Source organism: Arvicanthis niloticus, chromosome 11, assembly GCF_011762505.2.
Source record: "Arvicanthis niloticus isolate mArvNil1 chromosome 11, mArvNil1.pat.X, whole genome shotgun sequence".
NCBI classification, from domain to species: Eukaryota; Metazoa; Chordata; class Mammalia; order Rodentia; family Muridae; genus Arvicanthis; species Arvicanthis niloticus.
The window spans coordinates 59,856,445-59,875,022 of NC_047668.1; the positions used below are offsets into that span (position 1 = coordinate 59,856,445).

Sequence of the window (18,578 nt, forward strand, 5' to 3'; positions counted from 1 at the left end):
CCCAGGGCTTCATGTATGCTAGGCAAGCACTGTTTCTAAGAAAACTATTCCGTGATCTCGGGGTTCCAAGGACTCTATGCAAAGGCAGCAAAGCTATGTGAGATCCGGAGTCTCCCACCCTCTCTCACTACAAGCATTTAGTGTGGCTTGAAATTCTGACACAGTGAATTCCAATATGACATGTTTGACAAAAAAAAAAAAAAAAAAAAAGCTAAAAACTACTTTCAGTAATGGTTCTTTCTCTAGCTTGCCCACTTGGCCTAGAGACACAGATTAATGTACATCCTGTCTCTCGTCAAAGACGCTTCTATTTGTAATAGATGGTAAGTAACAAGGAGACCCACAATTGGTCAGCGTAGAGACAGTAAAATATTTGAGAACACCCATCCCTAAATAGGACATCTCCCTTCTCCTAGGGTTCATGGATCACTGCAGAAAGAGAGGTAGAAAGAGTGTGAAAACCTGAAGTGGTGTCTTCTGGACACATCAGGACAACTGCACAAAGGAACTCACAGCAGTTGTGACAGCATGCAAAAGACCTGTGCCATCTAAAGCCAGACCAAATCCCAGCATGGAGAGAGGGGCTGGGCATTGAGGTCCACATTTAGTCAAAGAACTAATGGCAAGTGACAGCTGTTGAAAGATATACTGGAAGAGGAAGAGCCAGTCTACTGCCTTCAGTCCAAGAACATATATGAGTAGCACGGACTGACTTCATTTGTGGGAGGAAAAAAACCCACAAAGAAGGGAGGGTAAGGAAGTGTGAATCTAAGAGGAGTCGGAGGAGAGGTGAAGACGGCATATATACATTAAATACTTATGTATATTACATATTTTTGTATAGTATATACACTTATGTAGTATTTAATGTTGTATATTGCAATATTTATGTATATTATGTATACATAAATAAAAAACATTTTTCTCAACAAATATTTCTAATATTTAATAGCTATCTTTTCATAGTGTGATTACTCAGAGTTCACAGTATCTTTTTTGCCTTCCAACCCAAAAAAAAAAAAAAAAAAACCAAAAAAAAAAAAAAAAAAACCTCAACCAAACTCCCAAATCAGAGCTTAAGCACAGGAACATTCCCAAATAACTTTTAGTGATGGATGAGCTACATCCAAGCTGTATGTAGCTTTACAGATGGTTCCATGGATCACACCACTCCCTTCTACAGGCACATTAACAACTGGCTCCAGGGCCCTGGCTCTCATGACACTCTGCCTGGAAAATTCAGAAATGAAGATAAAGATAAACTTAAGCTCAGAAGGTAAGAGTGACAGCAGCCTGCTGCCCGGCTCCGTGCTTGCTTCACCACTTACGTCATCTCCACCTTCACCTGTCTCTAGCTAATGATGGAGCATTTCACCACCATCCTCAGTCCAACCTTGTGACAGAAAAGGGAGAAATCAGTAGTACCCCAAAGCAAAGATGAGGGAATTAACAGAGACAGGCACACCAGGAATTCCAGAGGTGAGGCACAAGCTTGATTCTCCAAGCTAAGCAGCTACTCCCAGCCCCACACCAGGAGAAGACTTAAGGGCCACAGGATGATCTGCAAACACCTCGCAGTGACTCGTGAAGGAATAGTGGTGAGATCCTAGTCTACTTTCCCTTTTATTGAGCCCAGGACTTCTGATGTTAGGTTTAGCCTGTAGAAGTCTCTAAGGCTAGCATACCCTATTGAACCATGGTTCTTTGAATCAAAACATACTGGATCTGTCAAGAAGGGGCTCATACTTTGAACAAAGTAAGGCTAGTGCTAACATCTAACTTGACAGATCATGTTAAATGGAGTTTTATTCAAAGCTACTAGCTGTTGGGTACTGAGAGCACAGAAATAAAACATAAAGTCTTCCTCTGGTACTGTGTACAGTGCTCAGCCAGGAAGCCATGCTCTCACTTGACCCTCTCCTCTTGCTCCTGTAAGATCATTTCTCTCCAGTCACCCATCAGCACACATAGCATCTCACAAGCAGTCTTTTATTTCTCTTCTTTGCTAACCTTCCATCTTACTCTTTGTTCCATATTACAAAACCATCGTCCTGAAAAAAAAAATGAGTCTAGTCGAAGTCTGCACTTCCTCTTCTGTTTTTCTCTCTAGTTGACCCTTCTTCCCCATCACTCCACCAAAACAGCTCTTGCGAGGTCACCAATGACCTTCTCATGGCCAAACCCCATGGTGACTCCTGTCCTCATCTCAGGGTCCTGTCAGCAGCACTCTGGCAGGGCAATCACTGCTTGCTTGGAACATAATTTACTTGGCATCCAGGGCCCCATTTCCAAGGGCTTCTCTACACCAGTTGGCCTCAACCTAGAAACAATGGAGTATGACTGAGCTTAACCCCAAGACCTCTCAGCTTTGCTATACTCTCCAGAAAACCTCATATGAGCTCAGAACCTTAAATATTTATATGTGAATGTTTCCAGAATGATCTATCTCTACTCCTGATGCTTTCCAATTCAAGTTTTATTTCTCCAATACCACAAAAATTCCCAATTTTGTATTCTTTCCTTAATATTTATTATTCAGTGCAATAAATGATAATTCTATCATTCTTTCAGACAATCAAGTGCAGTCACGACTCATGTGCACTGGCACCTGCTACACCTGGAGGGCGCTGCACGGTCTCAGGCTAGACTCTGCCATTGGCCTTCACCGCTCCGTACCTTCTCAGGTGCATCTCATTTTCTTCTCAACACATTGTGATCAGATCATAACTTTGCTTGTTGAAAATCCTCAGTGTGGAGAGTTAACTCCCTTACAGAGTAAGGTGACAAAACAGGAACTGAGCAAGGAAACCAAGTACCCAGAACAGCTATCAAGGCAGGGCTCTGGCTGTGCACAGGGAGGAGCAGGGTGGTGAGGGTTGCTGGAGCTAAGAAGCAGGAGACAGATCCATGGTGCACAGAAACTCTCCTCCACAGAGTGAACAATCTCTAACCTCTGCAGGATATACAATACTCGTTCACGGAAGTAGTGGATACAAAAGTGACTACACCACAAGCTTGTGGAATGCCTGTTAAGTCATTTGAGGACAGGGCTTTAAAAGGTGCCATAGGATTCTAAGAAAGTGAAAAAGAGAGTTGGAGAAATGATAAATAAAATCCAACCCCTTTATTCTTCATTCTCAACTTATGAAGGTAAACTGTCTAGCAATAAATAAATGACTATCTCTATCTACTAGTGCAAGATATTAGTCTATAGATGAATTATAATCTGATAGATTGAAATGTTTAAATCTGATGGTCTGTTTGTGTATGTATATATCTGTATACACACATATGCATACATACATGTATTTGAAAACCGAGTAAAAGAAATAAAATGTGGGATTTAAAGAATTATAGGAACTTTTGTCCATATAAGGTAACTAAAAATAATTAGACATTTTTTAACACCTGGCTGGACTCATGTGAACTGCAAGTTATTTTAATCCACGTCCTACAGTTTTGCTTTGGGCTCTCTTTTAGTTTATATGATATATTTTTATTTTACCAACTATTTTAGACCAAATGTTAAAAAAATAAATAAATAAATAAAACCTCTCAGACGGTCCCTATATGTCCTTTCTCAGAATGTCGCTCCTCACACTGATACACATGAGTTTTATTGGCAAGAGATTGATTGACACAACTGAAGTCACAGGAAAACAACTGTTGGTCCAAAGACCAAAATAAAACAAAGTTTATCTGCAATGGGCTAAGGTATAAAACTAAAGTCAGAAAGAAAGAAACTTGTGACAGAAATAGAATTTGCTATACTGGTAAAAGTGATTTATGATCTCTAGCTTCCAAGCCTACCACACCTTATTCCTGAAAAAAAAAACCCAAAAAAAACAAAACTATTTTACCAGCACATATTAATTGTACAAAGCACTGGGTTTTCTTGTGACATTCAAACCCATGGAATGCTTATACAGGAGCCATGCTTATCTTCTCTCGGTGGCCGTTTTAGTAGACAAGTTGCTGGATCCAGTGCCCACTACACAGCTAGGCCTCCAAGGAGTAAAAAGAACTTAGGCTGGAGACCCAGCTCAGCAGCACAAGGACTGCCTAGACTGTACAGGCCTCGTGTTCAAGCCTAGAACCACAGAAACAATACAGGAGCACACAGACAAGTCTCCCTCATCACCAAGGCACTGGAAATGCTGGCGATTACACCTCAAGGACTCTGTTGTTAGCTGTCACTGACTCTCCTGTGATCTATAGGCAAACTTGCCATTGTGAAACTGAGCAAGCATCAGGCTAAGGCATGTCTTCGTGTACTGAAATTACAGACACACACTGAGGAGGACAGCACATACACATGCACACACGCACACACGCGCGCGCACACACACACCAGCATTTCTCAACCACATACAATGGCTATCTTTCTATTTGATTTCGGTCACTCTGTTGTACTGTCAAAGATCACTGCTGCAGCACTCCTCCCTGTAAGCTGTAAATGAGACAGTTAGATGCAGCCAAGTAAAGAGAATAATTTGAATTTTTTCAGTCAGTCTCTAGTCAGACTTCTTCTTGGACAGATACAGAAAATTACCTGACCTATGACTGTGAAAGTGTTAGCCTTCCTGCCAACTGCCTTAGTGGCACTGTCCCCAGCATCAGCCCTGAACGTGTGTCCTCCTCAAGTGTGAGTGTGCTGGCAATCACTCCAGTTGACAAGACTCGAGTCTGGCAATTTCCTGGGGTTGGGCTTTCCTGCTTTGCAGCAGCTGTCCCACAGTTCCCTTAGTCCTTGGGGAGTGACAGGTAGACATCTTGGGCTGAACATATTCCAGTCAGGTTGTTCTGCCTCAGGGGATCCTCCTTCCTGTCTTAGGCACTGCTCCCTTATCCACAAATGAGCTTTCCAATGAAATGGACTTGTGCCACTCAGAGAAGGGAAAGGCTATGAACTAACTGGGAAAGGTGACTCTAACTTCATTTGGGGACACTGTGGTAGGGGTGATTCTTAAACCTGACAACCAATTAGTCGGAGGTCGGTGGAGACTTCTTTGGCAAGAATATGAACATACAGTTAGTCTTATTAGGATATCACACTCTAAAGACATTCTTTTTTTTTTTTTTTTTTTTTTTTTTTTTCGAGACAGGGTTTCTCTGTGTAGCCCTGGCTATCCTGGAACTCACTCTGTAGACCAGGCTGGCCTCGAACTCAAAAATCCACCTGCCTCTGCCTCCCAAGTGCTGGGATTAAAGGCGTGCACCACCACTGCCCGGCAAAGACATTCTTAAAATGTATTACTTTTCCCCAAACCATGTTCAATAGATGTAATCCATTTACATCTATATTACAGCAAGGGGAAAACAGAGGCTAAAAGAGTAGAACTCCTTACTACAACAAAAGTGGAGAGTGGAACTCAACCCTAAGCTCTATGTTATCAAGTCACTAATAAATTAATGAAGAGGACAAGGTTGACAGAAAAGCCTTATGATATTCCTCAAGCCACTGGAGAACATGAAGACAGGGAATCCCTGGAGCGAACAGCATAGACCAGCTGACATGGTAGGTTTTGAATTTAGCCAGAGACTGTGCCTTGATATAAAATGTGAAGTCATCCCACGACAGTATTTGTCCTTCACATGCATGTACACATACATGTACATGCATCCTACATGTGGTACTTTCACACCACACATGCATATGTATACTGATATAGCAGGGGAGAGAAAAAGGGAGTCTGATTCCTTTGTGATGGTTGTTTCTTGGCTCCCCCACTGTTACAACTGACGAGTGCACACCTACTTAAGTCTGAAAACCATCTACTAGAGACAACCCCTCCAATATGTCTTCCTCTCCACACTCATCAAAGGAGTTTCTGCTTCTCCGGATCCTCAAAGATCATGTCTATGGGTGGAGCCCTGGCCAGTGTCTCCCTGTGAGTCTCCTCCAGGAGCACTGCTGTGCCTTTCCTTAATCTTAGAGCAGACAGATCCATTCTCAGTGCTGACCCCTAGCACTGTAAGACAACATGGATAGGTGTCTTAAGCAACCAATATCATGGTGGGTTTATTACAGCAAAAAACAAGCTAATATCATTCTTAACTTGAAACATTTTGGCTGAAAAATCAAGCTCGTTTCTATCTTGAAGAATCCTGGTCTGGCAAGCTGTCCCTCAGAATAGCCCTGAGCCCTGTGCCCAGCCCTCACTTGTCTGTCCCTCAAGGCTCACCTTTGCGTCCTAGCTCTTCCTTGCTTGCTTAAATGCTAACTGGTGTCCAGATACTTTATTTCTATATTGTCGTTCCTGTATGTCACTGGGCCTTGACTCCTGTGATGTTACATGTAACTATCACTGCCCCTGCAGGGTTCCCAGGTGCATTAACTCACATTAATACTACAGGTGACTCAGCATTAAAGTAAAATAATCACTCCATTAGAGTAAAGGGGTTTGATTACAGCACTAGCGCACTTTATCGGTAAAGTGAGTGCCACGAGGCAAGAGGATGCTGAGAACATATCAGCGCATTATGCTTTAAACGGATCTGAACTGCTACACTCAGGTGAAGGACAACTCACAAAATTGTAAAAGGTACCATAGAAATGATTATACTTCAGTTCAGGCTGTATATTTAAAGGAGGACAAACGGAAGAGAGCTCAGCTGACAAAGTGCTTGTCTTGCAAGTACAAGGATCTAAAGTCAATCCTCAGAACCAAGATAAAAACAAAGACAAGCAAACAACAGATATAAACAAGCCAGGAGTGTGGGTGCATGTTTGTAACCCTAGTGCCAGAGACAAGCTTATCCCAGGAGCTCACTGGCCAGCCAACCTAGCCTATTTGGTGAATTCCAAACCAAAAACAAAACACTGACTCAAAACAAAAGTGAATAATATCTAAAAACAACACACAAAGTTGTCCTCTGGCCTCCACAGGCACACACATAAACACACATACAACTGAACACAGACACATGCACACAAACAGACATAGACACAGACACAAACATATATACAAAAAAGTGAAGTGGAAAAACAAAACCATAAAAACTATAACCAGATAGTATTTCCAAAGTTAAAACAAGCTTCCCATCATTAGAGACAATACAGACTCATCAAGAAGTCATGCTGGGTTGAATCTAACATCCTTTTCTAAGAGGACATTTAAGTAGACTTTTTAGTAAGAACAGTTCTGGAGAAAACAGATTAAATTCCTCTTAGTAGCGATGTAAGTCAGTAATTCATGGTTTAAAACACACTGTTAATAGAGTTGTAAAACAGTCTATTTATGGGCAAAGGTTCCTGGGACAGATGAAACTCGGGCTGTCATATAAGCTGGCAATCCCATGTCACATCCACACACTAGTCCCCAGCAGGAGTCAATGATGATGAGACATTCACTGCAGCATCAGCCAAAAAATTAAAGCTGTGCAACTCCATTGCAGGACTAAACAAAACATGCTGGGTACACAGATGCAGCCTCAGTTAAAAAAAAAAAAAAAAGGAGAAACTGTCACATGTTAACATGGATGAACTCTTAAGACAATATGCTAAGTGAAACAAGCTAGGCACAACAGAAAAATGGTGTGCAGTTACATCGGATGAAGCAGCTAATGAGTAAAATCATTGAAACAGAAAGTAGAGAGGAGGAAGACGAAGGAATGACTAATAAAGACACAATTTGAGTTTTATAAGATGAAAAAGTTCTACCCATCTCTGCACAACAATGTATTATACTTGATAGGACTGAACTATATAATTAAAATGGAAGTGGCAAATTTAGGGTCATATCTCTTATAAACTGTAATATATATGACTTTACAAAATAAAAACCAAGGCTGGTAGGATAGCTCAGTGGGTAAAGGTACTTGCTGCCAAGTCTGAAGACCCAAATTCAATCCCAGGAACCGACATGCTGAAAAAAAAAAAAGTATAGAATACCTAAGATACAGTCCACAGAACTCAAAAAGGTCAACAAGCTGAAGGGCCCAAGTGAGGATGCCTCAGTCCCACTTGGGAGGGAGGAGGGAGGAAGAGACATGGGAGGAAAAGGGGATGGAGGATGGGGTTGGGGGAAGAGGGGAACATGATCTGGTATTGGGTGGTGGAAAAGGACTGAGGGCCAGAAGAAAAATGGAAACAGTCAACCTCGAGAGGCAGGAGCTTGGGGGAACACTCCAGAATGTACCAGAGACCTGGGAGGTGAGAAACTCTCAGGACTCAAAGGGAGGAACCTTAGATAAAATGCCCTACAGTGGGGAGAGGAAACTTGTAGAGACCACCTCCAGCAGAAAGACAGGTCATCAAGTGGAGGGATGGGTTGTCATCCCACAGTCAAAACTCTGACCCATAATTGTTCCTGTCTAAAAGAACTGCAGGAATGAAAATAAAGAGAAGCCCAAAGTGGGATCCAGCTAAAGGGGAGGTCTCAAGGCCTGACACTACTACTGAAGCTATGGAGCTCTCACAAAAAGGGACCTATCATGACTTCCCTCCGAAAGACCCAACAAGCAGCTTAAAGAGTCAGATGCAGGTATTTGCGCCCAACTAGTGAAAAGAAGCTGCTGACCACTGTGGTTGAATTAGGGAAAAGCAGGAAGATACTGAGATAGAGGGTGACACTGTAGGAGGACCAGCAATCTCAATTAACCTAGACCCCTAGGATCGCTCAGACACTGGACCACCAATGAGGCAGCATACATCAGCTGATATGAGGCCCCCAACACATATACAGTAGAGGACTGCCAGGTCTGGGTTCAGTAAGAGAAGATATACCTATCCCTCAAGAAAGTAGAGGACCCAGGAGTTTAGAGGTCTGGTGGGGTGGGAATATCATTGTGGAGACAGGAGGGAGGGGAGGAGGTACAGGATGTGGAGCAGTGAGAGGGTAGACCAGGAGTGGAATAAAATCTGGAGTGTAAAAAAAAAAAAAAAGAAAGAAAAAGATTAAACAAATATATATGGTAATATATATGTATATTATATACATATATATAAATATATAGACATATATGTGTGTGTGTATATATATGTACATATATATTTTAAAAGCAGGATAGAAATATAACAGAAAGAAAAAAATAAAGAAAAGTAAAAACTTCTGCAGGTTGTTGTCTAACCTCCACACACAGCCTATGGCATATACACTCCCAAACAGATACACACACACACACACACACACACACACACACACACACATCAATAAATAAGTGTTGGGGCTGGAGAGATGGCTCAGCGGTTAAGAGTAGTGGGTGCTCTTCTAGAGGTCCTGAGATCAATTCCCAGCAACCACATGGTGGCTCACAAACATCTGTAATGTGATCTGAAGCCCTCGTCTGGCATGCAGGTGTACATGCAAATAGAGAATTCATATACATAAAAATGAATCTTAAAAAAATTGTCATAAATTGTGGGGAGCTGACAGAAGGCGGCTATCATCCGTGCAGCCATCTTGAGCCATATATCCTGACAAGAGACTTGATTACAATAACCTACAACAGCTGAGCACACTCTGATAACATCTTGTTTTAGATACCCAGGATTTTCCCTTGGGTGTGTGAGACTGACTTAAAGGTGTGCAACTTAAGGGTGTGACTTAGAGATCAGATTTAGAGACAAGACCTAAGGGCATGACTTAAAGGCAAGACTTAAAGGCATGGCTTAGAAGTGAGACATATAAAAGGTGAGAGGCAAACAGAAGAAATTATTATTAAGTATTAGGCATTAGACAGTAGGCACTTGAGACTCGAGACAGGCAAGTAGGATTAGACACTTGTACTTGGATGAGACTTGAGACTAGAAATTGGAACTTGGAACTTGGAGGCAACTAGGGACTAGGAACTCAAGACTTGGACTTGGACTAGGAAGAAAGACTGAAGAATAAATGGGATTGAATCATACTCTTTCTTGCTGAACCCCGGCCCGCTGACCGGAGCAGCTTGGGGCAGTGCAGGCTCTAACAATTTAGCCTCCAAGGCTTTTGGCAGTGTGGGTTCCAACATTGACAGAGCGGTTCAAGACATTTTGGCCCCCAAGTGCGGTGGGGTTCTTTACATTTTTGGCGCCCAATGTGGGGTGGCTCGGGCTGCAACAATAACTAAATAAATAAGTGTTAAGTTTCTTTTTTAAAAATTTAAAGAACTGGAAAGATTATTAAGGATAATTTAATTGGGTAAAGGCACCTTCTGCCAAACCTTACAACCTGAGTTCTTCAAACCCCACATAAAAGAAGAAGAGAATCAGTTCCCACAAGCTGTCCTCTGACTGCCACAAGAATATCATGGCATGTGCTCTATCTATCTATCTATCTATCTATAGCTCTGTCTCTAAATATATAAAAATGAAAAAAGTAAAAGAAAACTCTTTGAACTCTTAAGTATGTTCTAACAGGAAGACTTGATTAAAGTTTTTTAAAGTGTACTGCTTTCATCTTTTGACTTTGGAAGTCACATCCCTTAAACATGTTAGAAACTCCAAGGGAGATCATAGTGAGCATAAGAACATATTGGTGGGGTCTAAGAGAATTAGCCAGAGAAGAACACCTAAACTTGTTCTGAGTGTCACCAGAGTTTTCTCACTCAGCCATTCAACAAACTCTGGCAGAACACCGACGACACAGGTCCAGGTGTGCAGCATGGCAATGCCTGCCCTGAACTTTGACCTTCTACAGAAAAAAATCAAACAAGCATTACATATGGCAGGCATCCCGCCTGTGGTACACAGCCATCCTGGCATTCACTTTTGGGTACTGAAACTCCTCGCTTGTGTGTGGCAATGAGACCGGTGACAGCATCATCTCCACAGAGTATGCTACAGGAGTGCTTTCCTGTGCACACTCTCTCTCCACCTTTCCTTCTGGCTTGCTGTGGTCAGGCCAACTGCCAGCTTCAGAGGCACCCTGTGGAGAGGTCCTAGAGAGGAACTAAAGGCAGCTTCCAGGTACCAGCTAGCACCATCTGAGGCCCTAGGATCAACAGCCCAGAGAACCACATTCTGCAAACAGCCACACAAATAGACTTACAATGAAACTCTTTTCAGTAGAGTGCTGAGGAGACTAAGCACTGGCCACAACCTAGGAGGGGACAAGGTGCAGCTCTATCCAGATGCCTAACAAACACAACCTATGACGTAAACAGTCTGATGTTAAGATGCTGGGTGCTAGAGCAAATACCTTACACAGTTATGCATGGATGATGTTTAAAAGATGCTTAAAAACAGCAGAGTAATGCTGGGGAAGAGAAAACAGAAGTGAATTTTATGGACCCCCCAGACAGAGTTATTAAATTAACAGGCTGGAAAGCCAAGGACGGGTAAGATTCTGCACAGAGCCTTACCAACCTAAGACAGAAATGCATTGCTTTTGATAATGCATATTCCATGACGGGTAAGAAAGGCATTCTTCTCAGAACAACCTAAGACTGGCTCAGTCTTATTAATGAAATAAAAAAAAAGGGGGGGGGGAGGCAGAGAGCCTTTTTGGCTACTTGGCAAGAAGCTAACATGGGCCAAGGACAAGGAAATGGGCTGCTTGGCAGGAATCTGACATTAGGCTAGAACAAAGAAGTAATTTCAGGTAGAAATCTAAATCTTAGGCTAGAACAAGAAAGTAGGCTTCAGACATGAAAATGACCTTGGGCTGGGACAGGGAAGTAGGCTCAGATACTTTGGTCATTCTGATAAGCCCTTAGAAACAGTGATCACAGGAGTATTCACGTAATTGAGTTTAATGCCTTGCTTTTTCTTTGACTATTTGTGTTTATTGTCTTTCTTGTTCCTTGACTATTTGCATCTTGTATTGCTAGACCCTCAACCTAGAACTGACCTTAATATATGCATGTAATTAAAATGGTATAAAAGCTTAAAGGAAGAGGGGGGATGACATAGGGGGTTCTAGAGAGGGGAAATGGGGGAAGGAGGTGACATCTGTACTGTAAATAAATAAAATAGACAATAAAGAATGTAAAAAACAAAAAATGAATAAAAAAACTGGAATATGAGGGTTTTTTTTAATTTTGTAGGACACACAAATCATGAGTAGATTGCTCAATTCGTTTGCTCACCTTATTTATCCAAAATAAAAATATATTGACTATATTTTCTTTTTAAATAAGAAGTGAATTTTAAGAACAAGTATAATAAAAGATTAAATATACATGTTTACAACAGCACAATTCATAAACATCAAAGGTAAAAACAACTGAAGTGTCATGAATTAGTGACTAGAAAAACCAAGATGTGGTATGTCTAGCCAATGGAATATCACTCACCCATGAAAAGGAATCAAGTACACATACATCAACAGGTCTGAAAGCTATTCTGCCAAGTGAAAGCACCCAGTCACAACCATTAGGGATGTGCTGTGACCACCTGCAGTGTGCAGAAAGAAAATCTACAGGAACCAAAAGAAATTTAGAGGTCACCTAGGCTACATGAAGAAAAAAGACTAATGGTGACTGAGCATGAACAACCTTCCTGGAGGGTGACAGAATCATTGTAGGTCATGGTGTTGGTTGTAGAAATCAGCCACTTAACTGATAATCATAAACTCAGACAATTAAAACACATAAACTTATGTAAAACATAATAAAAAATTAAAAATTGGAGCAGGATATCATTGAAAATACATTAGCTGATATTTGAAACTGGAATGGTGCTTACCATTCCTGGGAGAAAAAAAATAAAAAGCCAGTGCAGAAACGTATGCCGAGTGTGTCAGACAGGAGTGTGCCCGGTGTGTCTGCATTACAGCAGAGGAGCCAGCACAGCTAAGCCCAGTGCAACAAAAGCAGAAAAGGAAGTAAGCAGAATCTGAAGGATGGAAGGTGTGATAAAACAAGGTGTGGTTCACATTACACTGGAGATCACAGCTGAGCTGACGTGGGGGGTGGGGCAGGGATATATGAAGTTTCCGGGCAGAGGAGGGCTATAATCTACTTTATATTTCAAAAGGATCACACACTGCAGAGGTGTGTAAGAAGCAGCTACAGCTGCACATGGCAGCAATCCTTGTAACCACAGCACTCAGGAAAGAGGGATGGAAGGGTTCTGAGTTTGAGGCCAACCTGGGCTGTGTAGCAACTTCTAGACCACTCTGAGCTATGACACGAGGCCTTGCCTTTAGAGAAGGGCTGGGGAAGGACAAAGGCTCCAGACAACCAGCTGTACCCAAAGCAGCTGACGCTCTTGTCTGACTGGGGCACTGGAAGTCTCTCCCTAAGTGAAGGTGGGCCATGTCAGCATCTTAACCATGGCCTGCCAGCCCCACCTGCATCAGGGCCTGTGTGTTATGGAGAACACAGGCAGTCTTCAGGCAAGCTCCCTAACTTCTGAACATAGGAGACTGGGGATGAAACAAATGCATACTTCTCCTGTGATATTCTTTACAAATAATAAGTGTGCTCACCATTAGTTCTCTTCAACCTCTGAATTATGAGAAAGTGCACAGGTCACCTGAGCCATCTGTGTGTGAGGTAATGACCATCTCAATGCTCTTATCTCTTTAATTTCATCACAGATGAATAACTCCCCTACCTTTCAGCACTTACCCAGTTGTTTTTCTTCCCAGCATAAATTTCCATGTTTTCTCCATACTGAGGCTCTTCCAGGAGCGTCTGGTACTCAAACATGAGGCGTGAGCTCTCACGGAGGCGACCGCACTGAAACTGGTGGTACTGCTGCACCAGCTCCTTCACCACGAGCAACAGGCACTCAGGGTTTGAAGGGTTCCAGGAGGCAAGGTTCTGTGGAGCCATAAACAAGGACCAGTGAAAACCAGTTTTATACAAATCCCTCATCACAACTGCACATCAGAGCAGAGGAAGGAAGCAACAAAAGTCTGAGAGCCAGACTCCTGACAGCTGTCCACACAGAGGCAGGGCCAGTAACCAGCAGCAAAGCGGGTACTGCCAACATGAAAAAGCAAAATTCCCAGAAGACTGATTTTGATCCTGAACACAGAATTTGTATTTTATTCTTTTATAACCTTTGGTTTTTTTTAACAAGCAGCATCTAAATTCTGCATTCTATACAAAGTAATTTAATTCCACATTGCAGATTGTCTACATCTGTAACACAAAATGTAGATAAATACTCTGCAAACAACAGCATTACACAAAAATATACAAAGAATAGTACGGAGCAAGGATAGAAATGGAGAAAATACATCTAGGAAATGCAGGATTCAAAGGGGAAAAGAGAAGGAGGGGAGAGCCAGCAAGTGTCTAGCAGCCAGCCTCACATGTGTCCGTTCATTCTTGCCTCCCTATGTGCCAACTGTGCTGGTCCTGTTATATCAGCCACTGGTCTAGACAGCGAAGAAAGAAAGCCAAGTCTATTATCAAACTGAGACTGCATAGTAGTGAGGAATACACTGACTACGTGACTACAGTACAGCTGAAGCCATGTCCTCTCTTGACTGTGTGTCAGTGGTGCCCACCAACGCTTCTTCAGAATAAGTGAAAACAGCACAATAAAAGGGACACAGAGAGTATCTTAATGTGGTCCTGGAAATACTCTGACATCATAGATCCCTGAAGGATCCCCAGGGGTCTTACAGGCCCACTTGAAGAACTATCACACTACACTGTACTCCTTTAAAGACAACCTACACATAGCCCATACCTGAAGAAAATGAACAAACAAAACAAAAGAATGGATTCATGACAAGGAGGCTGACGTCCGTGGTGTCCATGGTTTCAACATTCAGAGATTCAACAACTGGAGATTAAAATCATTTAGAAAAAAAGTGTTTGTACTGGACTGACATCTTTCCTTGTCCATTATTCTCTATACAATAGAATAAAACCATTTAGGCACTATTTATATTATAGGTGATGTGCACTGATTACTACAAACGCCACATCATTTTATACAAATTGTCAGCTGAAGATTCTGGGATTAATGGCATCTCTTGGCACTGATTTCCTATACACCCAGGACAATGGTACTGTGCTCTTCTGCACAGTCTAACTGACAGGGATTTGATGATGGTGGGGAAGTTATAGGCATCCCTTCACTGATAGGAAGGACAGAACCAAGCAGATATTTGCAAAAGGAGGAAGAACAAATTCTTTGCCATCACACAATAAAGTAGGCATGGTGGCATAAAGTGATTTGGTTAGAACAGAGTAGTCCATGGCAAAGCTCTTGGCGTTGACAGTCCAAGATTCCTTTGAGCTATTCAAAACCTCAAAATATTAGCAGGATGTACAAACATAGGCCAGAACTGAAAATGGCCATTACGCAGCCTGCTAGGTGTTTCCTTCAGAGATCAATCACACTGACAAACAGGAAAGATAATGACTTCTTATATCTTAGTTGAGCATGCCCTCCCAGGCTGCCTAGAGTACAAGAGCAAAAGAAAAAAGCTTTAGTCACCTCAATTTCTAATTCTTAAAAACGTACCATTTTTATTCAGAGTTTGGAACATGTCAAGCCCATATCCACACAATAAGAAAAAAAAATCATAAAAAGGCAAACATTTCTTGAGTAATTGATATTAATTTCAAACCATTCAACCTAATTGTTAAATTCACAGTATGGACATGCCAACCAATACCTCCTTCCTGTTAAAACACGGCCTCCCAATACCTGGAAATGCCTCTAACCTTGACCATTCAAACACAGTTAGGTGGAAACCATGCCCATCCGTGCAGGTTTGGACATAATAAACTAGCTAAAAATTTATTTCTTATGACTATGTGATTGCTTTTGTTAGGCAATCCATGTTTAAATCACTTTATCTAGAAGGGACGAGCATAGAAAATACAAAATGTTTTAGTCATATATATATATATATATATATATATATATACACATACACACATACACACATATATATAAATATCATATATATCATATATATGTAATATATATCATATATATACATATATAAATATCATATATATCATATTATATATGTAATATATTATATATACATATATAAATATCATATATATCACATTATATATGTAATGTATGTTGTATATACATATATAAATATCATATATATATATATATATATATATATATATATACACACACACAAATATATATATAAATAAAAACTTTTAGTCTTAAGGTTCCTTAAGAGTAAGTCTACTAAAGACTAAGACATATTTTGAAAACAATGTCTAGCATACAGGACACTGGACTTCTCTTGAGCAATTCTCTTGAGCAATAAATACAGAAGACATTTTCAGGACTCTCTATGAAAAAGGAAAATATAGCTGCATTCCTATTCATAAAGTTCTGCTCTGTTTTATTTTTGCTAATGAACAAAAGAAGACAACTGAAATGAAGATGGCCACAAACCAGAGGCAAAGGTCACATACTATACTATCAAAAAAGAAATCTAAAATGGATTCTAAAATGAATAATAAATAATACAATTGAAGAAAATGATCAATTACAGTCAATAAAAATAACCAAAACCCCTTCCGGTCTGGGCCAGAGCACTGAGCAGATCTTGGGTGGCAGCTCTGCCCCCAATCTCTAAGAACCCAGAGGAAGCGGGGATCCCAGGTGCTCTAACTCAGGCAGTATCTTAGGTAAGCAGACAGCAATGTTCACCCCAAACAGGGAGTAACTGGGACCCACAAGGACCCAGGAAGTCACTTCCGGCCCAGAACACTGGTTCCTTCTGGTCTGGGCCAGAGCACTGAGCATATATTGGGTGGCAGCTCTGCCCCAAATCACACAGAACCTAGAGGAAGCTGGGCTCCCCAGAACTCTAACCTGGGCAGTATCCTAGGTAAGCAGACAGCAATGTTCACCCCAAACAGGGAATAACTGGGACCCACAAGGACCCAGGAAGTCACTCCCAGCCCAGAGCACTGGTTCCTTCCGGTCTGGGCCCAGGAACTGAGCAGATCCAAGAAGGTAGCTCTGCCCCCAATCTCTAAGAACCCTGAAGAAACGGGGCTTCCAGGGCTCTAACCTGGGCAGCATCCTGTCTGCGCTTGAGCACTGAGCAGATTTTGGGCCCCAGCGCTTACCCCAGTAGTTACACCCACCCCACAAAGTTCTGATACAACCAAGATAATAGGAAAGACAGGCTCCAGTCAGGAACAGGGCAGGTAGCACTAAGGAGATACAGATGGCAAAAGGCAAGCACAAGAACATAAGCATCAGTAACCCAGGGTACTTGGCATCATTAGAACCTAGTTCTCCCACACTAGAAAGTCCTGAATTCCCCATATCACCAGGAAAGCAAGATTCAGATTTAAAATCACTTATAATGATGATGATAGAGGACTTTAAGAAGGACATAAATAACACTCTGAAAGAATTTGAGGAGAACACAGGTAAACAGGTAGAAGCCCTTAAAGAAGAAACACAAAAATCCCTTAAAGAATTACAAGAGAACACAACCAAACAGGTGAAGGAATTGAACAAAACCATCCAGGACATAAAAATGGAAGTAGAAACAATCAAGAAATCACAAAGGGAGACAACGCTGGAGATAGAAAACCTAGGAAAGAAATCAAGAGTCATAGACACAAGCATCACCAACAGAATACAAGAGATAGAAGAGAGAATCTCAGGTGCAGAAGATACCATAGAAAATATCAACACAACTGTCAAAGAAAATGCAAAATGCAAAAAGTTCTTAACACAAAATATCCAGGAAATCCAGGACACAATGAGGAGTCCAAACCTAAGGATAATAGGTATAGATGAGAGTGGAGATTCCCAACTTAAAGGGCCAATAAATATCTTCAACAAAATTGTAGAAGAAAACTTCCCTAATCTAAAGAAAGAGATGCCCATAAACATACAAGAAGCCTATAGAATGCCAAATAGATTAGACCAGAAAAGAAATACCTCCTATCACATAATAATCAAAACACCAAGTGCACAAAACAAAGAAAGAATATTAAATGCAGTAAGGGAGAAAGACCAAGTAACATATAAAGGCAGACCTATCAGAATTACACCAGACTTCTCACCAGATACTATAAAAGCTATCAGATGCTGGACAGATGTCATACAGACCCTAAGAGAACACAAATGCCAGCCCAGGCTACTATACCCAGCAAAATTCTCAATTACCTTAGATGGAGAAATCAAGATATTCCATGACAAAACCAAATTTACACAATATCTTTCCACAAACCCAGCATTACAAAGGATAATAGCAGAAAAGCTCCAATACAGGGAGGGAAATTATATCCTAGAAAGAGCAAGAAAGTAACCCTCTTCCAACAAATCCAAAAGAAGATAGCCACACAAAGATAACTTTACCTCTAATAACAAAAATAACAGGAGACAACAATCACTGTTCCTTAATATCTCTTAACATCAATGGACTCAGTTTCCCAATTAAAAGACATAGGCTAATGGACTGGATACATAAACAGGAACCAGCATTTTGCTGCATACAGGAAACCCACCTCAGTGCAAAGACAGACTCTACCTTAGAGTAAAAGGCTGGAAAACAATTTTTCAAGCAAATGGTCCTAAGAAACAAGCTAGAGTAGCCATTCTAAAATCTCCAGCCCGAGAACACAAAGGGGGGGTAGGGGGGAACTCATGGCTCCACCTGTATAGGTAGTTGAGGGTGGCCTTGCCAGGCATCAGTGGAAGTGGGCAACCTTGGTACCTGAAAGTTTGGATTCCCTAGTGT

The 18,578-nt window shown here is 41.4% G+C and overlaps 1 protein-coding gene across 2 annotated transcripts in view; it reads right to left on the reverse strand.

The window, feature by feature from the left end:
* Babam2 (BRISC and BRCA1 A complex member 2) overlaps nucleotides 1-18,578 on the reverse strand; it is a 374,321-nt gene that overhangs the window by 233,852 nt on the left and 121,891 nt on the right. For both annotated transcript variants that reach the window (XM_034514429.2, XM_034514431.2), the window contains exon 5: nucleotides 13,498-13,692. In XM_034514429.2, coding sequence (XP_034370320.1) covers nucleotides 13,498-13,692 — 195 coding nt within the window. The remainder of the gene's footprint in view (nucleotides 1-13,497; nucleotides 13,693-18,578) is intronic.